This window comes from Cebidichthys violaceus, unplaced genomic scaffold (genome assembly GCF_023349555.1).
Source record: "Cebidichthys violaceus isolate CVI_PGR_0920_01 unplaced genomic scaffold, fCebVio1.0.p SCAF_23, whole genome shotgun sequence".
In the NCBI taxonomy this organism is placed as follows: domain Eukaryota; kingdom Metazoa; phylum Chordata; class Actinopteri; order Perciformes; family Stichaeidae; genus Cebidichthys; species Cebidichthys violaceus.
The window spans coordinates 8022512-8047714 of NW_027176406.1; the positions used below are offsets into that span (position 1 = coordinate 8022512).

At 42.2% G+C, this 25203-nt stretch overlaps 1 protein-coding gene across 2 annotated transcripts in view; it reads left to right on the forward strand.

Annotated features, from left to right (window-relative positions):
• prkar1b (protein kinase, cAMP-dependent, regulatory, type I, beta) overlaps positions 1–25203 on the forward strand; it is a 59063-nt gene that overhangs the window by 26459 nt on the left and 7401 nt on the right. For both annotated transcript variants that reach the window (XM_068718868.1, XM_068718869.1), the window contains 5 exons: positions 8452–8513; positions 11654–11700; positions 16594–16752; positions 21140–21200; positions 23663–23784. In XM_068718868.1, the coding sequence (XP_068574969.1) occupies positions 8452–8513; positions 11654–11700; positions 16594–16752; positions 21140–21200; positions 23663–23784 (451 nt within the window). The remainder of the gene's footprint in view (positions 1–8451; positions 8514–11653; positions 11701–16593; positions 16753–21139; positions 21201–23662; positions 23785–25203) is intronic.

A 25203-nucleotide genomic window follows, 5' to 3' on the forward strand; every position in this document is an offset into this window, starting at 1 on the left:
CTTCCACTCATCCTCCCCTCCCTCTTCCTTTGGCCCTTCTGGGCATTTTCTCGGTCTCAATTGCAGCATACATACCTATCTGTTTGAGCGTGCATGCATAATGTGCTGTGTGTTGTGTAAACACCTCTCAGGTTTAAACTCCAACAAAAGACAATTTGTGTCCCGGTCTGCTTCTCAAATGCTTATCTTGCTCTAGTATTTGTCTTCTGTGAGGGAGGGAGCGGAGGGGAGGGCGGAGAAGAGGAAAAGACATGCCCGCGGGACAGCGGCATGTCTTGTGATGTTTAGCGACGTGTCAGGATATGTGTTTCTGTGTGTGAGAGAGAGAGAGAGAGAGAGAGAGAGAGAGAGAGAGAGAGAGAGAGATAGAGAGAAAGGGAGAAAGACAGAGGCACAACTCTTGGCACCTGTACACAATATACACAGTTATGAATTCAGTTGACTAACTCTTTTTATTTTATCTCTGCACATCGGATGAGGACGAGAATGTGTCTCCCTCTCTGTGTGTCTCTCTGTTTCTCTCCTTCCAGTGACATGTCCCCTGTAGACACATAAGAGCGGTAGAGGCTTAGTTCTGTCAGCGCCTGATTCAGCCTGACCCCCTTTTCTCTCTAAGTGGAGGAAGAGCTCGCTTTTTCCTGTCCTGGGGCAACAAACATCAGAGACAGAGGGGACTTAGGAAAGTGTGAAAATGCTAGTTTTGAAGTGTGTTCTAGACCGACAGCATGAGGAAATCGAGTTAAAGTGAACCGAGGGAAAAATAGAGAAGGGAAGTTTTGGTAAAGTTAATCAAGAGCATAGACGTCCTAATCTCTACTGAACTATTGCAAGAATGGAAATAAAGGGAGAGGAAAGAATGGGAGAGACAGCATGGTTGGACATGTTTGTGATGTTTTGAGGCTGACATCATGGCTGCATCAGCAGGTGGTGTGTGTTGGATCATCAGGTAGGCCTGTAAAACAGCCTTGTCACACTTAATACACACAGCAGTCGGTCAAGAGGGAAGCAGGGAAGCTCTAACCATGGCACCAGAAGGCCAGAAATGTAGTGTTGAGATCCAGCTGAATGTGTGAGTCAGACGCATTTCTTAATCCTCTCTCTTAGTCAAACTCAATTTGTTAAAAGCATTTATAGACGTGATACAGGACAAAAGGAAGAAATACATTATATGGGCTAACTCTAGTGTATTACAGGTACTTTGCCTGTGAAATGATTCAGCTATTCGTGCTACTAGTAGCATACAATAATCCTATGATTTTAAACATCAAAGATTCTGATGAGGCGTATATTTACAATCGAGATCCTGTCAAAGTATTTGGTGTTTGTTCCCCGCCCTGTAACACATCCTCATTTCTCCTCACATCCTCCTATCAACTGCCCCCTCTTTCTTTTCTCACTCTTTTCCTCCTCAGGACGGTCCTTTCTTCCGCTGCCATGCGACTCTGCCTTTCACCTCCCTGATGCCAACCTGAATGTGTATATGTGTGTGCTTGTTCCAAGTCGCGGCGGAAGAACGAGAAAGTATGAGAGTGTTAAAACTTTTGGAAATTGTTGTAAAAAAAACAACAACTTTGAGCTTGTATATGTGAGTGTGTATGCATGTGTAAAAAGCTGTCTGGTACAGTGTGAGGAGAGCACTGGTGCTCTAGGTACTGGGCATGGTAAGGGTGTGACAAGGCCGGGTTGCCCTCTCATGAAGTTGGCATTGGCAGGCGAGCAGAGTCCAAGGTGCCAGTGCTAGTTCAGTGGTAGTTCAGTCTGATATTTTATCTGAGGACTACTGCTTCAATTAGGCTCAAAGGTTTGAGTAAAGCTACCGTGTCAGTTAGTCCCCCTCCTCTGTTATGCAAGCTATTGCTTATGTTTGTTTGAATCATTGTCAGCATTTAAAAAACATTAGCAAGTGTTTACCTCGGAGCAGTCGCCACAGTAACACAAGCTCCTGGAGTTATTGGTTCATACAGTGCTGGATGTTTTTTTTTTTTTTACATGTATGCCTTCATAGTGATAGTTGAGAGAGACAGAATGTGGGGAAAGAGAGTATGGGAATGATATGCAGCAAACACTTCGGCCATCGGGTAAATAAACCAGGAGACTCACTGCTCAGGGCTTTTACGCTCATGTGATATACGCCCTAACCACTCAGCTTAAGATTCTCCCCTGATTTAGATTTTCAAACTGGAAAAAGATGCCAGCATGTTTTGGAAATGTCTATGACTTTCCAAATCTGTTTTGGAATAAATTTGAAGCGAGAAACGGGCCATGCAGATACAGAACTGTGCTTCTTTTTATACAAATGTACATATATATAGGTTTTATGTAGGTCTGTCGGAGTTTATAGAGGTGGGGTGTCACATCATCAGCTAAACACTCCCCACGGTTTGCTGTCTGATATGTATTTGACAAGGCTCAATCAGTTCTCTGGACACTTATAAGCAAAAGTGAGCTTTTGGGGTGTAACAGAGCTTTTGCAAGGTTAGAAAATGTTGCATCTCATCACCTCACCACTGCACTTGAATTTTAAATTCGGGATTAGACTTTCTCTCAGGTGGTCTGATCGCAGGTGTCAGCAGCAGTGTACAGGTCACACAGATCACCCTCAGGTGCTCTGGTACACTCTTCTATACTTTGTGGATACAGGAGGCAGTCAGGTTTACACCCCTTATAAACCTACCAGGCCAGGTGTGTGGGTTTAACGCAGTGTGCTCCCTGCCCTCCATTGGTTTTAAATGCAACTTCCAATATTTAATTACACAGCGTACTCGAACTACAACTCTTTAGACCTCAATGTATATAGACGTTACACCCCATTAGATCTTAGATTAAAGACAGAAATATCAGAGTCAGAGGCGCTTTTAAATTCTATAAAATATTTCAAAAGTTTGTAGTTTGCAATGGACAATTGCAAAATAATAAAAAAAAACCTCTACGTTTGGAACTTATGATGTTTATCAGAGGCCCAAGAACCGAAGCCAAGGGCAGATTGGGAAAAGGTTGAGTTTTAGAAAAGTGCGGGTTCTCTTTCTCCTCGTCTAGCCTTGGCCTCCTCTCTCCTCCCACATTGTTAACCATCTCTAAGTGGTCATTGCCACCCGCGTAAACTGTTATGTCCACCTGTAAACCTCCAGGACCACCTCTGTGCTGTTGCCTGTACACTCAGTACAGGCAAGACAAATCGGAGGACCTCGTAAAATCACTCAAAAATAAACTCAACCATACTTTAAAAGAGGAGCAGAGGGAAAATATACAACAGTGTGCATAAAAATAACTTTTGGGGTATTTTTGGAAATATCTGCATTAAAGATGACAGAAAACTATGGTACCGCCACAAGCTACAGCCAGAAATATGTGCACTAAAATGCTTTGCTTTTTGGAGTATGTTTTGCCTATTCAATATGCAACGCCTTTCATTGGCTCTGCTGCTTAGACTTTAGTGATGTGCAAAAAGAACCCGAAACAAATCATAATCAACTTGTCTGTTTGTCCCAAGATATATGAATGTACATTAACAGGAATTCAAATTTCTGAGTAACCGTCATAAAAAAAATATAATGAAAATTCATCTTCTCTCAAAAAGCTGTTGTAATATAAAGTATCTTGCCCACACCTCTGTTGTTGAAAATCATAATTTTAGTTTTAAAAGTGGACAGAGGGGATCTTTGTGGTGAGTTTTTATTAAGTAAGACGGATTGCTCTCTTGGAGTTTGGAGGCCGATGTGAAGAAACGGGCAGCAGCTGGCATGGCCCGGGCCCTCCATTTTTCGCGAAGCCTTTAGGGAGAGACAGGGCACGCGCCAAGAGCTTTCATGTCATAAATATCCTCCCTGAATGCTTCAGTGCTGTATAATTACACCGCCTTCATCTCTCCCTTTACTCTTTCTTACTCACTGTAATACTACTGCCTATTGTCAGTGGTGTGTGTGTGTGTGTCTGTCTGCATTTGAGTGTGTGTATGTGTTTATATGTGCATACCAGTTTATGTAATTAGGTGGTGTCCTCACTAACACAGCTCAGTGGGGTGAGTTGGTTGTTCGGTGTGAGTAACATTGGCTGCTTGTGCTCAACTTTAAACTTTAAACTGTTACTCCACTTAGTCAGCCTCATAAAGATATTTTCCATCTTACTGTGATATACCCATAATGAGTCACACAACAGGCTGGTAAACAAGTCTGTTAACCTTCATCATCAGTGAAAACCTAATTTATTTTGTCATGCCTTTTTTGTGACTTTGCTTGTGCTTTTCACATTGTGCTGACTAATCACAACTCTTCACCTGACAGCCAAAGAAAAGGCAGTACAGTCGCACGTGTTTTTCATATGGCAACCTGCCACTGGCACTACAGTGAGTATGCAGCATAGATTCTCTTTAACAAGTCACTCAAGAGCCTGAAAACATAAGGGATGAAACCTTTTTACGTTTTACAGGTGTATGTTTGTGTTGTCAAAACCATTAAAGTATCGGTAGATGTCGATTCTGAATATTTGGAACAAGTTGAACCAAACACTGGTATTTACCTTTCAATAAAAATCTAAAATTGTATGCCCTTAATTGTTCCCCATGGTATTGAAAATGGTACTGAATATTGTTTTTCAAGGTATTGTAATGAAGTTAGAAATTCCAGTATCATGACAACATTAATTTGTATGTGATTCTGCTGTTCAACAGATCATTACTACCTCGTATGATTTTCACTTGATCTCTGTAGGGATTGTTTTTGCTCAGCATCTCACCCTGCTGCCTCTCTCTGCCTACAAAACTTATATAAACACATATTCCTCGGGCCAGTACTTATATCACAGAATTTTGCAGACTAGTGAAACAAAGGCTATTGTTCTGATCTGCCAGAATAAGCAATCTGAATTACTATCAACTGTGGTAGGGAAAATTAATCCTTCAAGCACTAATGGCGTAAACACTGTGCCAGCCAAACCAGTGGCCCTTCTCTGCCAAGCCAAGACACAACTTGGAGAGCCGGGAAGTTCCCGTATGCGGTGCAGTTGTTGATTGTTTTGGTTATTGCTCAACGTCATCCACTCAGACGAGTCTATTCTGGATGGGTTCCCCATTAAGGACTTGTGTAACTCAACGTTCTGCGGCCCATTAAGTAACACAAAGACATGGCGGCAGGCTGCTGTGTTAAAGAGCCCTTTGGTGCTAATGGCGTAATGGCAGTGCTGAGGTAGTAATGTAAGAGATACAACAAATAAACAGCTGTGTTGTAGGAGAGACTAAGATGAAGGAGGGACGAGGTGAGGTGAGCGACAGAGAGAAGCAGTCCACGCCAATGATGAAGAACAACAAGCAATCCAGCTAAAACAAGCAGGCCTGATTTTATTTCATTAAAGACTGAAATCCCCCAAGCTAACCACATTTTTATGGGCGTTTGAGAGCAATAATAGGCTGTTGCTGCGTCGTTGTCTGCATGTGTATAAGAGAGCGAGTGAAGGCGCACATAAGCTTTTCCATTAATTCTCGCACAAACAGACACCTACATTTATGTCATACAACTTGCGACCTGACATGGCAGCTACATTTTCTTGTGGCTTGATTAATCTGACTACAAATAACAGTTTGATGTTGAGCACAACACAATGCAATGCAGGGCGCTACATAAAGGTGTCTCTGCACTCTAATTGCATCTATTTTGATAATAACTCCAACCATGACTGAATCTTTTGACATCATCGGTTTCTCCCTTGAACTTGCTGCTTCACTGCCATGATTGGAATGATACCAGCGAGGATAGTTTGAAAATAATTAACAATTGGGCATTTACATTGATGCATTTTTTCTTAGTATGTGTTCTTACATGCATGTTGCAGGGAAGTATCTCCACATATCTGAACCATGACACAACCCACATCTTCCTCCTGAGGCTGGAGGTGAACTTCCTAGCCCCTTCAGAGTCTGCAGGGTCCCTCTGTTTCTCTCTCTCTTTCTGTCTCTCTCTGTCAGAACAGCACATCCATTGTTTTTGGGGGGGGGGGGGGGGGGGTGCTCTGCCTTTACATAAGGTCAGACGGCCTACAAGTAGCAGAGAAGACAAGATTAATCACTTCATCTGGGACAGGCAGGGGGTGGGGGTAGGGGGGCGATAGACCAAGAGATGAGAGAAATAGGTGGGGCAGCGAGAGAATTAGAGGGAAGAAAGGGGTAATTGAGAGGGGAGAGAGAGGAAGAGAAAAAGTGACAGGGAGGAAGCTGGGGATGAAGAAAGGGAAAGAGGGACAGGTAGAGACGAGGGGAAGTAATTACCTGCATAAGTGTCTTTGTCGAGCTCACCGATGCATTCAGCGGGAAGCAGGGCATGGAAAGAGAGAGGTGGTCAAGGGTAATTACCTAACCGCAGGTTGGCTCACCTTTGATCCTCTTGCTATGACTGTGTCTCAGGCTAGAGTCCCCTACTTAGCTGCGTGATGCATCATCATCAACAGCATCATCATCACCACTGCGAAAGGGCTGATGCCAAAATACAACCCATCCTGAGTTAGATAGCACTGAAATACATTTTGTCCCTTAGAATATATGATTTTAACATCATTCATGTTTGTGGATTTTCCCTCTGTATTTTCACTCTATTTTCAAAATGACTTTCTTCTTTTGCTATGGTAGCTATTACACATTATTAGTTATACATGACCAGCTCCCCAAACAAACAGACCCCATGTCGAGAGCAGGTGGTCACAGATGTGGGGAAAGTTCAGGGCACTCTTGCAGATGTTGCTCTGACTAATCACCATCAAAGCGAGTGAGTTTGTGTGTCATACGAGAGTGCGAGTATGCATGTTTTTATTGAGAATGCCCATGTCCAAGTATGTTGTTGTACTTGTGTGTGTGTGTGTGTGTGTGTTGACATGCACAACTGAGTGTTCTGGTTTCATGCATAGTACGACGTGCATATATGGAGGCTGTGCTGTATATGAGAGTACCGAAGTGTGTCTGTGCATCTTTTAGCCCGTGCTTTTACACTTCAAAGAGAAAGTGTGTTTTTATGTTCATGAATTATGTGTGTGTGTGTGTGTGTGTGTGTGTGAGTCAGTGGCCAGCTGCATTGCACAGGGCCTACCTGTGGGTGTAGTTGGCCCAAATCCACCTTCTTAAGTCTGCTTTTTATTCAGTGTCACAAAAACAAATACCAGCAGGGTCCGTTCACTTCCAAACCGCTCAATAACATCCTCAGATCTTTCCCCAAAATCTGTTGACCTCTAGTTTTTTTGCTTTTTTTGCTTTTTTTGGCAAGGATCATGTCAAGCATACACTTTTATGTCTGTGTGTTTGGCTGTGTAAGCCTTTTCATTTTCAAGTGCTGCCGAGTCTAGTGTACTGTCATGAGCACAGACGTATTCAACGCCCACACATTATTTTGTACAAACCTGTGTGTTTTCATCGGCGATATACACTCAGACGCAGACACACTGGATCATCACATTCTGTGACACACATACATATTCGAGAACGGGCTCAAACTTGCCCCACATTCACTCAGCAGGTCTCGTATGTCTTTGATATGCCTGACCCTCTTATTGTTTTTTTCTATATTTCTCTATTGGACGCGTGGTATGCAACTGATTAGATAGATAAATATAGCCTGAAGGTGCGAGACAAGCAGAGAGGAAGGATACAGAGTTTTCTCTTGTCCCAACACATCTCAGCAGTGGAACTTTAATCTGCTGAGGCTTCATGCATTTAAACGGCCCGATTAGGAACAGTCTAACAGGCGCTTTTCCTGCAGGGCTGAAACAGAAATTATGTGCTTAGGCACAGCCAAAATTTTGTTTGTTTTCTCAGCGCCGATACACACAGAGAAACGGGCTTTGATAATGCGCTGAAACAACACAGAGTCATGTTCAAGCCTATGTTCAGTACTAATACGATGTAAAGATGCAGAGAAGGTGGCTGAAGCGTTGCAATGTCGTTTGATCTGATGACAATAATGTCTTATGTTTGGGACTTACATTGAACAAAGTTCAGTCTAAACACCAATAGAAATAGATTAGTACTAATAATGCCATTGTCAAAAAAACAACTTATTTAATTTATGCTTTAACTGTGGTTGATTTGTTGGAGTAAAATGCATAAGATCTTATTGGCATACGTCTGTTTGTTATGACGGTTTTAACTGAAAATAGTGGGTGTTAGTTTGAATGTGGATGATGATGAAACGGGTCTGCGTGTGTGTTTGTGTTGGGGTCATCCAGAGTTCTCAGGCCTGTCTCTCTGGCTATGCTACCGGTTGATAGAGTCAATACAGTGGTGATGGCTGCCCTGCCTTTCCCAGCATGCCGCTCTCCCTCGGTACAAACTTTTCTGTGTGTGAGTCAACAATTCAGAAGATCTCTGGGGTAAATTACCGTTAATTTGCATGTATGTTGGAAATAACCATGTTCTCTTTCCTTCTTTCCTTTCCTTGTCCCTTCTCCTTCCTCCCTCTCTGTCTGTTTCTCCTTCAGTGACATATTTGATGCCATGTTCCCAGTCACCCACATTGCAGGGGAAACAGTCATCCAGCAAGGTATGTGCTGTCACTGTTTAAGTGAATTTATGGCAATCAATCTGTGGAGTAAATCACAATTTGAGTTTCAGTAATTAATAATTCTAAAATATCTGGGATGTTACTAGTGTTGGAATTTTCTGTTCTTCCATTTCTGTCCATTTGCTCCAATTCTTTATTTTGCTGTTGGTGACTAAATCAAATTGGCAGCGGAGTGACGTTTTGTGCCAAAGCGCCAACAACTCGCTTGTCTTGCTTCATTTGATTTAACCTACTACCTGTTTGCGCCCCTCTCCTCCCACCTGTGTGCCATGCACTGGCCACCAAAATACCATGCAGTCAGAGCTGTGCCTGCCTTGGTCGTTGCGTTGCCATAAAAATAGGGCCTCTCTTTTGCTCCACTCATACCATCAGTCTGCACCAGATGTCCGGTCCCTCTTTTCCCGCCTAACCACAGTCATCAAAGCCTTCACTCTAGACATCCCTGGACTTTGAGGGAACACAGAGCTTAGCAGGGCCAGACTGTATTTTTCCAGTACCCCTCACCCCAAACTCCTATCACATACAGACATAGACGTGTTTAATCACATATTTAAAACGCACATTCTCAGAGACAAATGCCCACTTTCAGATAATGCTGTGTTCACACCTGCATAAAATCCCATAGCCTATACTTGTGGAGCATACCATACAAACACACACTCTCTTAGACATTAAGTGAAGTAAAAGTATCGGCTGTTTGGACACACACTCGCTTTGTCACTCCCACCCACTCTAAGACAGCATCCAGAAGTATATCAGTCCTAATTTGGTGATAATAAAGTCTAGCTAACTTTGTAGGGCCCCCAGTCCCAGACAGCCCATTGTTATATACACTATAGAGTATGGTATACAGTATATAGGGCGCTGATGTCATTGCTAATGTCTGGACTACTGTACAGCTTAAAAAAAGCAGCCCTGTAACTGGCCCATCCCACATTATTCAGACACTGCTAGGAGTTATTGACCCTGTGGCTCGAGTGGTATTTAAACAAAGGGAGAATCCTAACATGCAAAATGAAGTATAGAGGTGTTTTCATTGTAATCTATTTAATATGCTGTATCAAGTTAATTTCATCTGTTGTTTCTGACATATATCACATTTTTCAGTTATCAGCGATTGGTTCTCTGGTTCAAAGGAAAATTTGATGCATGATTCCAAATTTAAAATAACAATTTTCAACATGGACTCTGTTTTGAAAGATGGACCATACTTAATGGTGCACCATGCAGCATTGTGGATAAGAAACGCCCCAGAGGCTGAGGATGCAACCCATGTTTTCCTTTTGAGCAAAGTCAAAGAACCTTAACAGTGTTAACGGCAATTAGCTTGTGTTTAAACGATGCCACACTGAGTACACCTTCTCGCCTGTGTGTGTGTGTGTGTGTGTGTGTGTGTGTGTGTGTGTGTGTGTGTGTGTGCTTGTGCACGTTCTGGTCAAATATTTGTCTGCACTCTCAAGCATAGGGGGATTGAAAGGGCACAAAACAAAGACTCCACCAAAAGTGTGTCTGCATGTGAGTGCATGTGTGTATGTGCTTCAATGTGATAAAAGACAGGAAGAGTAGAAGAAAGGAAAGACAGAGCGAGAGGGAAGTGAAAGAGAGACAGATGAGATGAAAGAGAGAGAGAGAGAGATAGAAGAGGGCCAGGTTGCAGCAGGTTGTGTGTGTGTGTGTGTGTGTGTGTGTGTGTGTGTGTGTGTGTGTGTGTGTGTGTGTGTGTGTGTGTGTGTGTGTGTGTCTGAGGTCTCCACTGGGACAGACCATCAGACAGACAAGGAGCGTTTTGTGTGACAAATAGAGCTGTATGATTAACGAGCACTCTCCACTCAGTATTAATTAGCCGTGTGAACTCCTGTGAACTTTACACACAGGGTGCTCTCAGCCTTTCAACTCTTCAGGTGAACATACACACACAGGCACACACACCCTCACGAAATCCATACACGCATGCATACTTGTGTCATGTAAACTCGTGCATCATCACCCACTTGCACCTCTGAATGGAGTTGCATTTGTGTCTCATTGCAAGAGTGACCTGCAGGGAGAGCTTCACAGTGCTCTCATATGTGGCTGTCCGCCCCTTTCCATAATTTCCCCTGAGCCCCATGTAACGGATACCATAATTAAAGGAACGCTTCACCATTTTTCAGCCTTATCTCCAGACTAGATGCTTTTAGTGGACATCAACCGACCAGATCCCATGGCTCTCTTCAAGGGTTAGCTTTGAAAGCACAGCATGCCCCTGTCAATGACACAACAGGGAACCGGTCAGCAAACCAGACAACATTTTGCGTTGCCAGTCATGCACATTTGATAGCTACTCAGTGATTAGTTGCAGCGGACCTAGCCAGTGAGAGATAAAGGAAACACAAAACAACAAACAAATCTAACCGTAGAGCTGTATGGATGCATGTTTTGTCTTTTTGACAAGCAGACATTAACATTTTTTTACAAAAGAAATACATCTCACAGGATTACTAAGAAATCTGTGTTTGTGTCAATTTTCTGCATAGAGAAGCAATGTCTGTAACAGAATATATGAAGTGATTGTCTGTGGTAGCATACTATGAGTCTCTGTACTTTACATTGTATTGAGGTGTTGTCACTCTGCATGCTCGGGCTTTTAAGCTACACAAGCAGCAGTAATAAGCACTGCTGTTTGCTGGCGAGAGCCCTATTTTACAAAGATATTGCCAGGCCCAGTGAAATGTGCAGCATCATCTCTGACACTTTGTCTGCCCTAAGGCTTTTAGAGGGCCTCAACTTTTAAAGACCCCAAGAAAAAAGAGCGAGACAAGAAATCCAACAGTGATTTTATTAAGAACAAGGGATGGAAGTTGACAGACATGAGGAGGAGTGTGTGTGAAAATATGTGTTTATGTAGAAGTTTCTGGATTATTTTTGTTCCCCAGCTCAGAGAAAGTGCTATTTCAAGTGTTTGACAAATGATTTTAATCTCTTAATGCACCTCTTTAGGTTTAATGGTTTAAAAGTTCTCCTTTGAAAACTTAAGCAGGAAGTGGAAGTAATAAATAAGTGTAAGCTCCTGGTACTTTTCCTGCATTTTGTCCTGCTCTTTCACAAAATCCTGTGTTCTCCTTGTCTCTCCCCTCCAGGCGATGAAGGAGACAACTTCTATGTGATTGACCAAGGTGAAGTGGACGTAAGTGGTTGACATGGAGACAGAAGCACACACACTAAAAAACTAATTTCTCTTCAGAGTAACTTCTTTCATTTTTAGTCAAATTGACTAAAACAAACCATGATAATTAAAGGGAATTCTAGTGTGCAGTGTGCCAATATTTTTAATATGTATTATTATATACATATTTATTCACCTGTTTTTAAGGCCAGGCCATACGAAGGGTTTTGACTCAGTGGAAAAACCCAGCCTTCTCCACTCATGTTGACACAATGTTTCCCTCTGACAATGGACAGGTTGTATTGGGTTGCCCACATGTTTTGTTCTCTTCAAAGTTCGGTTCCACTCTGATGGCAATCTGAACATGGCGCTATAGAGTCCAGCGCACTGTGAAGGGAGCCAAACTGTGAACGTCTTTTGTCTTAGCGAGCCAGGCGCAGAGCGATAGAGTTAAGTGCAGAGATAAAACAGGAGCTGACGGAAAGTTAAACAGGAAGTGACCTTATCCGGTGGGTAAGAGGAGAGAAGCAGGTTGGCAAGCTCGGCCGAGCGTGCCTCATCGGCCCACCTGAGAGACAGAGAGAAGGAAGTGTATAAATACTGAGATGGTGCATTGATAGAAAGACTGCGTAACAGCTAACTCTGAACAAACGCTGCTGCTTTGACTTCCATTGTTTTGGGTGATGTCTCATCAAATGTGATTAGATAAGTTACTGGTGAAACAGTATTGGTTGTTTTCTACAGAAGGCTCGCTGTGTGCACATCCATTCCTAGTAAAAGATGAGGCACAAGATAGGAACTTCAGTCAATGAAAAATATGAGAATATCTGCACACTGGATTATATCTCCTCAACTTTGTTAGACTGAACAAACCAAGTTTTAACCTTGAAATGCAACTTTGCTTTTTTAGTCTAACTAGATGATTTGTTCACAAATTGTGCGGATATTCACTTCTTTTTCCTTCCATGAATGTTTGTTTCTCTTTTATTCAGCTCTCTTCAGCGTGTGATCGTCTTGTGTAACATCTGATATTCAGTGTGTGAGAACCTTACTCTCACAATAGAGATTATTTTAGTTTTTCACCACTAATTTTATAATCTGTGGCTTGTCTCTTAGAGTGTGCAGCTATGTTGAAACCACTTGGTTTAGTTGGTTGTAGCCGCGTTACCTTTTACCACAAGTTGGTCCGTACAGCTCTCTCTAAGCTGTGTAACTTTAAAACCTTAGATAAGACATATTTATTCATAACGAACCTAACTTTAATAGGTGTTGATCATTTCCTCAGCTAGAATGATACATTTTGGTGATTCGTACACTGTGATATCTTATATAGGCTTGCAACTACATAGGCTGTAATTAAGACTGATAACTGTCAATTACTGCGAGAATAATAATAGTTGTCCTATAATCTAGTTTGTCCAACAGCTCCCTAATTTTCTTCAACACACATAAAAAGGGTGCTGTGGATCATATAAGATGTGGCACTTCTAAACCTTGTAAATTAGTCTCCCTTTATCCATGTTGACTGCAGAGAAACTGGGAAAATGGAAATGTCAAGGATGTCAAAGTCAATTTTGATCAGTGAAACCAGGTTGGAGGTGGAGCCAGAAATAGAGCCATTGCAAGTGTTTTTTCAAACAAATGACACATAGCCTGTTCGCTCATGCACCTAGCAGGTTAGGAAATTGGGAAAACTGAAACAATTTGTTGTTCGCTCATTTGCATAGCGTCTAGTTAGGAACAGAGGCTTCTCCAGAATGCTCTATTTTGATGCTTCTGTTTGCACTCTGGCACCTTATTTACATTCACGGTTCATTTCTTAAAAGTGTGTACCTGGTACGTGGTAATTAGTATTTTATTGAGTAGTAACAGAATACTTCACAACTGCTATTATATTTATTTATGGATCGATGATTATAATCAATGATATAATATGTATGATTCTGCATAATGAGTCATTTTGGTTGTTGCGGTACATTTTGATGAAAATACATCAACACACATCATTTCTAACATATCATTTACTTTTTACACTATAGTTTTGCTACTTCTACTTAAGTAGAGATCTGAGTTCTTCTCCGACCTCTGTTTTATTATTTAAATATCAAAAGATTTTTCTTTCATTCACACACAACACTACAGTTCATGTTTTTTACTGTGTGCAGTGTGTCTGCTGTTATTTTCCCATAAAACTGTCTTCATATTAGCTTTATTGGATTCACACTTGGTTTGGAGCTCTGTCCGGCAGCTGCAGCATCACATTGTGTCTTCGGCCTGCACTGGCCTGGGACTTCAACCTCTTTCTGTCTGCCAACAGTGAATCTTAGGCATCTGCACCCACAGCCAGGATCATATCATTCTGCATCCAAGTTGGGGGAAGACCCCTATCCTTGGTGTACAGCCCCGTGCTCATCTGAGTCTCCTTCACCTCTCCCTACAATCCACCCCTCTATCTCTGCAGACAGCTGATGCCTCCCAGCCACATCTCAGGCACTAAACTACTTCAAGCTCAGTGACGAGGTTATTAAAGTGTGGAGATGTCTCTCATTAGACAGGGGTGTAAATCTGCTGGCATCCAATAAACTGCCTAAAACCACTGCCACTGATGTAAACACCCATCCATGTCTGCACACAACTGTATTCACTTACAGACATTGGCCTGTATTTATATGGGTGCACCACAAAGGAAATTAAAGCTTTCATTTCAAATTGTGAGATGATCTTGTTGGAAAAAAATGCTATTTGTAATTAAATATTGAATATCTAGTAACCCTTAAGTTCCCCTGTTTAGCATATAAGCAGTATACAAACATTAAATTACCCATTTAATAATTTGTAACACACTATAATGTAGTTGTGAGTCAATATACATGTTCATTAATGTATTTGTAAACAACTATAACTCCTTCTGTGGGCACCTATAACTGCTGACTGGTGTGTAAACAGATGATAGATGACAATATTGTAAAGCACAATGTGTTTTAAACCATTTATTAAATGTTTATATCCTGTAAAAAAAAAAAAGCTAGATAGAGGCACTACTTAAAATCAGAATAAGTTGGATTTTCTCCACAAAAAAAAAAGAACAGACTCATACAAGAATTCTTCGTCTCAATCATCACTTATGATCCACTAGAAGCATGTGGCGGGTATCTGCAGAGACCCTACCCACTGCCTGGATTTCTTATTGTGCTGAGTTCGGGACGTTTCTCAGCGTGAACCTCTATAAAAACGTTCCGACCAGGTGCCAAATCAGAAGCATGCATCCAAGTGGAAGCTAATTAAATGGTGGACACAGCACCGAACTCCCCCCCCCAAAAAAAAAAAAAAAAAAAAGAAAGAACAAGACTGAATCTGGGGTTGGCTTTCACCCGCTGGCGAGCACAGTAACCCTAACCACAATCAGGGGGTGTGCACTTCTGGTGTCCGGGGAGGAGGGGCCAAGTTTGAATCTTGTTTTTACAAACTGCCACCGACAGTTGCACACTTTAAAGTGCCATACAATACTTTTACTGTAATACAAGCAGTTATGCTTATTTTATTTCTTCTTATAGTTATTGTTATTATAATTATTATGATTATATGATTATTATTATTATAGTAGATATGGTATTTGAGAATACAGCTAAATAATTGCTGCCCAATACACAACAGAGAGAGACAGAACCTCTCGCTCACACACTTTTGCACAGAGCAACACTCTCACAAGTAACAGCCTACTGCTCCACCTTCCAGGACTTTTGATTTGTTGCTTTTTAATTACCTCCAGCCACACACAGTTTGCTGTAGATATTCGCAGTGTGAAAATTCAGTGAGAGCTGTGAGACAGCATACATGGTTTGAGACCTGAATTGTTTCATTATGAACTCCATTTTACCTCATGCACAGTGCTGACTCGATACAGTCCTTATGTACAACCTTTTCTGCAAGTTTTTGCTCCAGCTTCACTTTCCTGATCCAGTTAGGACATATTGCTGATTGTTTGATTGTTCGTCCTGACCTGGAATGGCATGAAAGTGTGTGTGGGACCTTATGGGATCAGATTTACAACAATGAATACCGAACAAAGACTTGCAGGTCAGGAGACACTTGAGGACTACAACGGGAAAAAATACTATTACCTGTACTGAATGCTCTGATGTAACACTTTTTCAACACTCAGACGATTGTTCTTCTATGGTTGACGTAACCGTAGCCAGTACTCTGCGTCTCTTTGAAGCCATCCCAGTTTACAGTGAAGGATGAGTCTCTTGTGGTCTTCTCTGAGCCTCGGATAATGGCTTGCAACAATTCTGGCAATTCACTGCCACCGGAGGGATAAACCCTCTCTCCCTTCCTCTCCTTTTTCTCTGTGTTATTAAGTCAACAAGATAGTGGATAGTGTGTCGACAGGTGAAACCGTAACGGCCCCAGAGACGGCCTGAATGAGTCTCAATGAGCTTGTATTGTCTGTAGAGCTATAGTGGCTGGCCTCAATAGAGTTGTTCATGTGTGTGCGTGTGCATGTAGGTGAACAAGCATTCAAGTGCTCATACGGACCAAGAAAGTCTACCACGGCTTTCTGTCCTCCATCACTCACAAATCAAAGGCAAGGTCCTAACAAGACAGGACGGATGAAATAAAAGGGATGGATGGAGAGATAGGAGGGATAGAGGGCTTTTTAGAGGGTCTCATTTGGGGGCTTAGTGGGGATCAAACACTTAGGGACAAGCCTAGTCAGCATATCAAACTCCTAGGAAGCTGAGGAGAGGCAGAGGGGGAGGAGAAAGTTTGAGGAAGGTGTCCCAGAATGGGTAAAGAAGTTGAAATGACAAAAATTCTTCACAGTCTACCCAGCAGTGATTGACAAACTTCAGAACCATTTAAGCTTATACAACATCTTCTCCATCACTCTGTTTCTTGTCCTTTCTGCAGGTGTATGTGAACGGGGAGTGGGTGACCAGTATTGGAGAAGGAGGTAGTTTTGGAGAGCTGGCCCTGATCTATGGGACTCCCAGAGCTGCAACCGTCAAGGCCAAGACTGATCTTAAACTGTGGGGCATCGACCGAGACAGCTACCGACGCATTCTCATGGTACAAACTTCAACACACATACTATAGCCTAGGATAATTCTCTGTTGCAACCTAGTTGGGTAGCCTTTGTTTCAAATGTATTATTCTTGTAGTCAAACAGAAGTTATGTTTACATTCAGTGTTACTCACCAAAAGCATTTTGTGTATCCTTCCAAACAACAAACATGTTGTATATATTCCTTTCCTCATACATTTTTTTTTTAAAACATATTTTCTTATCCTGCATTGTTTACATACATGTTAACCAGCTTGCAATCTTCTTCTTACCTGACTTTGCTGGTGCATTACAGCTTATCTTGGTTGTTACCTCCACCTGTAGATCTCTGAAATAGTCTAAAACCATTGACAGGAACGTGCATCGCGTCACCTGTGCATTAACAAGATAAACAGCACGAGGACCCACTATAGAAGAACTGCTGGCAAACAAAAAGTTCTGGTTAGGACCCTTCGTCTTACATTTCTTGTAGTAGGAGTACACATGATGACAGACCTCAAACACACACACACAGACTTTGACACAATACAGAAACACTAAGTGTGACGTAAACGTACGGTAGTAGACTCTCTACGCTCTAATCATTTGTGATTCCTCACTTGGAATATTTTCTCCCACTCAACCACTTAAGACTCCTTAAATACTTAAAACAGTTGCTTTCAGTTTTTTACCTCAAAATACACACTCACTCATGCATTCCTCCGCTTTTAATGTCTCTCTAGATCTGTTGGTAGGTGAAGAACGGGGAAAAAGGGAGGGCTGTGGAGGAGAGACAGGGTCAACCCTAATGCCTCGACACACACTTCCAGCTCCAGAAGCTTATCTTTCAGGAATGTCTAAATGTTTAAACTGGAAACACAAGGTGCTCTGCCCTGGCTGTCATACGGATTCACACACACACATTTCAGGTGCTGTTAGAAAGACAACTTTCTGTCTTCGTGCCCAACAAAATACTTCCTCAGATGTTCCTCACACTTCACTCCAAGTAAATGAGATAGCCTCCAATTAACCTTTCAAACACCCGTGTGCCTCTTAGCCTTCATCAGCAGTGAACATTCTGCTCTGTGTCAAACAGTTTGAACCCGCAGAGATGGCAGAAGGTCTGTGTTTGGACCTTTCAGCTCTACGTAAGGTTGGCACAGGCCTGCCGAGCACTCATGTCACCTCTTAAGCACATAGTTTAACTGAGGGCACAGTCTGCCCTGGTAACCTTTCTTCGAGAGGATTCTCTCTCTTTCTCTTTCTCTCTGTCATTCCTTCGTTCCTTCCAGCACCAGCAGGAGGGGCGACGGGGTGAAGCAGAATTCAATTATGTGAACCTGTAGTTAATTATTGCTGTCAATGATTTGTAAAGCTGTTTTTATACAGTGCGGTATTCTGGCAACGTCTTAGGCCAACACAATGAGCATTCTCTGTGTGTCTAAGTATGTGTGTGTGTTTCCCAGTAAAATTATGCAGAGTGCTTATGTCTGCAGCTAGTTAGCCAGGAGCTCAGGAAGGTGTGCTGCAGCTACCATCAGTTTCACTGTTTGCACATTTGTTTCTCTGCTGGATCTCCACATAGTGTAATTAAGAACTTGATTGAACAGTTTTACATTAAGATAAGTCAGTCAGTTAGATCAAGTAGATTAATTGATTCTGATTAATTGTATCATCTCAAGGAACTATACCCCTCAAATTTGATCAACGTTTGCTGGTCACATGGTGCAAAAATTGCAAAAATTCTCTCGTTCCAGCTTTAACGTTAAGCACTGTTAGTTGGACAAACAAAGACATTTGAAGAACCTCCTCTCAGAACCTGAGAGACCTTTTTACAATGATTTGATATTTCATAGACTAATCATTTGATCAGTTAATCGAGATTAATTGATAATGAAAATCATAGTTAATTCCAGCCCTGTTTTAGAGCATGTACATGTCTGCATGTGCCCTTGCATGTCACCTGACAGTGATTTAACCCTGGAACGTAGTGTCGACCACTGAGGATGCTGATAACAATATGAACACGTCATTAATCTGAGCCTTGAGTGGCCTTTCAAAACCACCTCACCCTCCACCTCCTCTCCTCCTTATCCAGTGCATTTAGTAAACAATGTATTACCATTCCCTTTGATTAACACACTCTCTCCATTGTGTTGCTGCCAGTCATACAATACCCGCCTTGTTGTGTCATCTTAGTCTTTGAACACCCACAGCTACAGACCAAGTAATTAACAGACTGACAGACCACTGTCAACAAACAGAACACAAGACAAAAGGAGACGAGGAGAAATGATACCAAGAAATGAGGAGGGATGTGGGGGGTGTCTGTGGTTTGCATTGGACGGAGATGAAGGTGATGGGGCATAAGGTGCGGTTGGTTTAGTCTGGCTTCGCTCCACACCTCAACTCTTTGATGATTCTACCTCAAAGACAGCGAGCAGACACAGAGGCTGGTTCATCTTTAACCTCGGGAGGAGCGAACGCATTATGGCCAACAGGAGTAGGGGAGATTTGCACTTGAAACATGTGCTCAGGCCCTCCCAAGTAGACAGTAAGAATAAGGACAGATAAAAAAGAATGCAAAGAGAAAAAAGATGTGCACCGACAAAGTAAATTATGATCAGAAATCTGAATTTTAGAAAAGTATCATTTTCATTCCATCCAACCCGGTCAACCCCTGTGTTGGCCCACCCAGCCCTTCCTACACCAGTCGCATAAATCAGACCTGCTGTGTAATGTAATGTTATGAACGCATGGTAAGCCTTTAAGCTCAGCAAGCCTGTCTGAGGAGCTCTATGGGGAAGCTATGAAATCAGGAGACCAACTGAACATTTTTGAGTAAGGTGCATGTGTTTGTGGGTGCCTGGGAGATTGTGTCAGAGGTAGAGTATACATGTGTGAGTGTTTGTATTTGCCTGCTTAATGAGCATGAAGTTTCGTCTCTGCAGAGACAGCAGCGAAACATAAGTGGCAGAACTTAAAACAGACTGCACGCTCGCATGCACACACACACACACACACACACACACACACACACACACACACACACACAAATCATTTATCCAGGAGGGAGGCGATGCAGGCTAGAATTCCTTTAATCAAGTTGTTTACGATTTTGAGCTTGACGTTGGCTCACTTGGGAACATTTTCTCCCCTTTTAAGACAAAATGTGAAATTATATGAAATTAGAGGCAGCAGCGGGACTCGGGCACTTATGCACTAAAGACACCCCAAGCCTCAATATATCATTTCCATATGCAGAGGCAGACACAGGGCGGACAAGATCGTCTCTCCTCACTCTCTCTCTCTCTCTCTCTCTCTCTCTCTCTCTCTCTCTCTCTCTCTCACTCTCACTCTCTGTTTCTCTTTAAGTTCCCACTCTCTCAGAGTGGTTCTGTGCAATGAAAGAGGGAAAAAAGGAGAAATGCAGTTAGGGAAGGGGTCCTCTGGGTCTAGACTTGTCAGGAAGCACCTGATGCTCATAGCAGAGGCAGAGAGGGGAAAGTCCCCATGCCTTTTGGGTGGGGTGGGCCACACACACACACACACACACACACAGACACACACATTATTATTACCACACAAGTGATACACACCTCCATAAGGGTGACCCCATGAACACCCACACTATAAGTGAAAGAGTACCACATATTATTTTTTTATGTAATGACTGATATTTGTTGCGTTTCTTTAAAGACCACTCATGGTGTAAGAAATTATTGATACACTTGAGTATCGCAGTATCATGTTTTGTAATACTGTATCGAATCGTGGTGTGTTCTTTATACTATTACAGTGATCCTAATATTAGATTTTTAAAAATGGCAATATATTGCCTTGCTTACAGTATCTTGCTTAATGTATCATGATATATTGAATCGCAACCCCTGTATAATGATGTGTATCGTATCGCTTGATTTTTGACAATTCACAGCCATAATATAAAGTACTTCTATTGCGCGTGACCAGTGAGTGAGCACCCATGGTAGCAAAATAAATGTTTAAATGAAAATCTTTGAGTTCAAGTGAAAAAGATAGAAAGAGAGAAATCTTATACAGATCATGTACAAATATAATGGCTAGAAAAGTCCTTTCCTGGAAAAATATATTTTCAATATCAGTTTGAAAAATTATCATTGTCTGTCATTCAATGCTGCTCGACTTGAATTATCTGACAACAAACATGAACAGTTTTTTCAATATTTTTTTCTAATAGCAACTCCTCAAAGTAGTAAGTATTTGTTTAGATTACAACCTAAATCCGTTCCTTGTCTTGAAACCAAGACATAATCGTCACAATGTTTTGCAGAATAATCGCAATTATAATTTTTACGACAATTGTGGAGCACTACCATACAATTTCAGAGAGAGTGTCTAATGGTGGATGTCTCTCCTCTTTTTGTCTTACAGGGCAGCACACTGAGGAAGAGAAAGATGTATGAAGAATTCCTCAGCAAGGTGTCCATCCTTGGTAAGTCTGTGACTATATCAGTTTGTGTTTTACTGTTAATTTCTGCTTTTACAACAGTAGTGTAGTGTATAGTGCGTGTGTATGTCGTGCTTCGCGTTCATTTTAAACACACGGGTCAAAGAGTCCAGAGTGCAGGCAGTTAAATCTGCCGAGTTCAACATATACTGTAGATTAGCCCACATAAACAACAGGCGCACGTTGTCACACAGGGCCCACAGCTGAGTACGGCCTGTGTGTACAGTCCTAATCTTCTCGCATTGCTCATACTAAAGCCAGTCACACTCTGCAATGTCGCTGTGTGAACAATTAAAGAATAGGGAGTTAAGATAAGCCTCTATTTTCCCACTGGAATTTGGATAACACCAGCCTACACAGGCCGTCGGAGGAATGGCGAATGAGATTCATTCAGACTTTCAAAAAGAGTTGCAATTGGAACTGACATCTCCTCCCTTTCCACTTGATCGTGTGTGTGTGGTGTATAGAGTAAGGCCATGCCCCCTGTACAGAGTTATTAACTGGCTGAGTAAACACATACACTCAATTCAGGTCTTAAGAGAACGTCTCTGCGAGATCCACTCTCTTTTCATTCACCTCCTTTCTTCTGCGCCTCCCTTTTCGACAGCCTTGTCGAGGCCTGTATTCAAACGCCCGCCTCCCTCTTCCAAGTGCCTTTCCTCTCTTCATTCCTCTTTCTGTCGCTCCGCTTCTCCGCTCCACCTCTTTGAATTGGAGGAGGGGTAGGAGGCGGCAGTGTTTTTGTTTGTCTTTGATTTTTGAGATAACCACGAAATTGGGTACAAGCCCTTGATGTCGAGGAGTGAAGGAGGGGGCAAAAACAACACGTTCCTTGTCTCTCATCCCAGTGGCCTATTCTCCGAATGCATACTCTGTATGTGGGTAGCGAGGTGATCCAAGTGGGTGCAGGCTCTGCGAAGCATGAAATGTAGGTTCTTTAGTCAGCACATTTGTGTATCACGTTACATGCCGAGCTGTTAAGGATCACTACTATAGGACCTGCTGCCTTTAGCTTGCAGCCAGACAGAGGACATCCATCTGGGGGCCGGCAGACACCACGGCCCCACCGGAGGGGACACTGGACACCTCCATCCGATCAGACTTCACCTAAGTTAATCCTAAGAACATTTACACACACAAAAAGATACACACTGGGATCAGTTACTGAGCACATCAGGAGACAATAGCCTCAGACAAAGAGATTCGGCTGTAGTTTTACGCCTCTAACGCGCGTCTTAGTCAAATCAAAACACTGAATCATCCTTTTATCTAGACAAAACTAAAGATCATGAATGTTTTCACTGCAGATAAGTCACATTCCACACGGTAGATGTATAGACTTTGAAGATTAGGCAACAATAATCTTCTGAATTGTGAAATAAGGATGAGCTCATTTGGTGAATCTTCTATTTGGAGGTGTTTAGTTATTAGAGGATCCTCTTTCTATAAATATCAATAGTTCAGAGTTGCTCAAAACTCCTCTGGTTGGAACATTTTTCCCAGTGAAGATGTGTGACTGTCTGTGTTTTTGGTTTCTGTGTGAATACCAACAGCTTCTAGAAATATCCCGGGTCTAACCACGTCACTGTACATGTGGTCGGACAGTCGGAAAGACAGCCGTCGCCGCCGGCTCTCAGGATCAACACAAATTGAAAAAAAGATAGATCCTATTACAGGTTTTCTATCGCAGGACTTCATAAATGGTCAATTCTCATACATTCAAGGAAATGTTAGAACTGACTAAAGACAAGAGAGGAAATCATTTCTATTCCAATGTGTCACTTATTGTCACTTATTGAATCTAATTTGTTTTAATAATATATATTGGATTTAATTTCAATTGATTTAATCTTAACTGTATTATTATAATCCCGTACAATTATATTTCTAGTTCCATCCCTGAGGTGTAACTGAATCATATTTTACAATATTTGAGGGGAACAAGCATTACTCTCACATTGATCTGCACTGCACTTGATTAATTTATGTGATTACAGTTCATGCTGTATCTAAATACTGTGCATCATCACTTTTAAAAGTACCAAGCAGATGCTCTTATCCATGCCAGTTTGAGCGAGCAAGGCACTCGCCCAAGGATACGCGACTGTCTTTGGGATAAAGATTTTAGATCTTTCTGTTATTTTATGCTCAGCCAGCTCTCTGTCACCACACTCCAGAATCAGTAGAGCTGAGGTCTTACAGATCAAGGAGTTAGTGTTGAGGTGTTTTTGCTCCATGAGGCTCCATGAGAGGAGTGAGGAAGCAAGGGGTTCTGCGACATAATGGTCGCAGATGAATGACTGGATTAGCCCAAGGTAGGAGTTATCATTCCCAACAGCTTACTGGACTTGAGCAAGAGACATGGAACACACACAAACACGTAGAGCATCTGTGCAGCTACTGTTGCATTCATCAGGGTAAATAGCAAATTGATCTGTTATTCACAGAGTCTTTGGATAAATGGGAACGTCTGACTGTGGCTGATGCTCTGGAGCCAGTTCAGTTTGAGGATGGCGAGAAGATAGTGGTGCAAGGAGATCCTGGGGATGACTTCTTCATTATTACAGAGGTAAGATCTGTGTGTGTGTGTGTGTGTGTGTGTGTGTGTGTGTGTGTGTGTGTGTGTGTGTGTGTGAGAATCTTTGTGCTGTTTTACTGTTTTGACAAGTCTTTTAGAAGATGTAGTTTTAGTGCTAGTGAGACAGGATGTGTTGTAACTTTCTTTTACTGTCACATTTCCTGCAAGCTGTGCGTGTTGACATACGGGGCCCAAGACCGCGTGTGTGTGTCATCAGGTGGGCACCCGGGTTGATGTACATGTCATTATGCAGAGACGTTGGTGGGCTCTTTGTTGAGGCTGGAACTGATCCCAGTTTATAGCCACCAGCAGACAGACTACCTGGTGGTGTTCCCCTGCCCCGGCCCTGTGTGAAGAACGCCCCCCCCCCCCCCCCCCCCCCCACACTGCAGGCTTTGTGGAGCTGGGGCCCCTGGCGCGGCTTACGTGAAGGGTCCCCCTGCCTGTCATCCCAACACACTTTTGATTAATTCCATACTTACACAGCTTTCACCAGGGACAAGTCAAGAGGGCCCTGTCTAGAAGGGCGGGGGCTTGTCCTTGCCTCCTACTCCCCAATCTCATTCTTCGAACGTGAAAATTAGTCTCTCAGTCAGTTGCTCTGTCTATCTAATGTCCAACAATGTTCAGAGTGAGCAGTGCATTGGTTACAGTGCATGGAAGTGGTTAGATGCAGTAAAGCAGGAGGAGGATTTTATCAAAGGTGCTGAGTGATGTATTGCTTCTTATCCCTCTTTTGGCCCTCGGTTCTCTCTCTCCATCTGTGCCCCTCCAGCACAGCGCTCCTCCTCTCCATCCTTCTTTCATATATCCTTTCATTCTCTTAGCTATGCCTCTCTTCAAAGTTATATTGCAGTCTGTAAGTATTTGAATAATGATACATTTCACTTATCCAGCACATTACATATGAAATGCAATATTTATTATGAAGGTAAAGTTCATCAAGTTTATTTAGAAAAATTAAAGCGAGACAATGTCACTTCTGCAAGGGGCATTTATGGGAAAATGCTAAAACAAAGTATAATGTTAGTACAAGAAGAGTCATACATGTAAATCCAGTGAAAGTGAGTTAATCAGAAACATCTGTCTACGTATGTATATAAGAAGTGGACGTAGTCGTCGTGACGTCACCCACTGGTTTGTGGACTGTTGTTTTGAAGCCTTGAGTCTGGCATTTTGGCCGTCGAGGAGTATTTTAGAGACACTGTATACAGCTCTGGTAGCGGCAGTGACCTGTCAATCACAAGGTATCCCACCCTAAAGCATACCCTGCTTTATGGTCTGTTTTATTCAGGACCATAATTAAAAAAATGACATGAAAGACATGAAACTAGTGATTGAGACCATAAACTCATGTTTACAATGTTTACTGAGGTAATAAATCAAGTGAGAAAAAGAGTCATTTTCTCA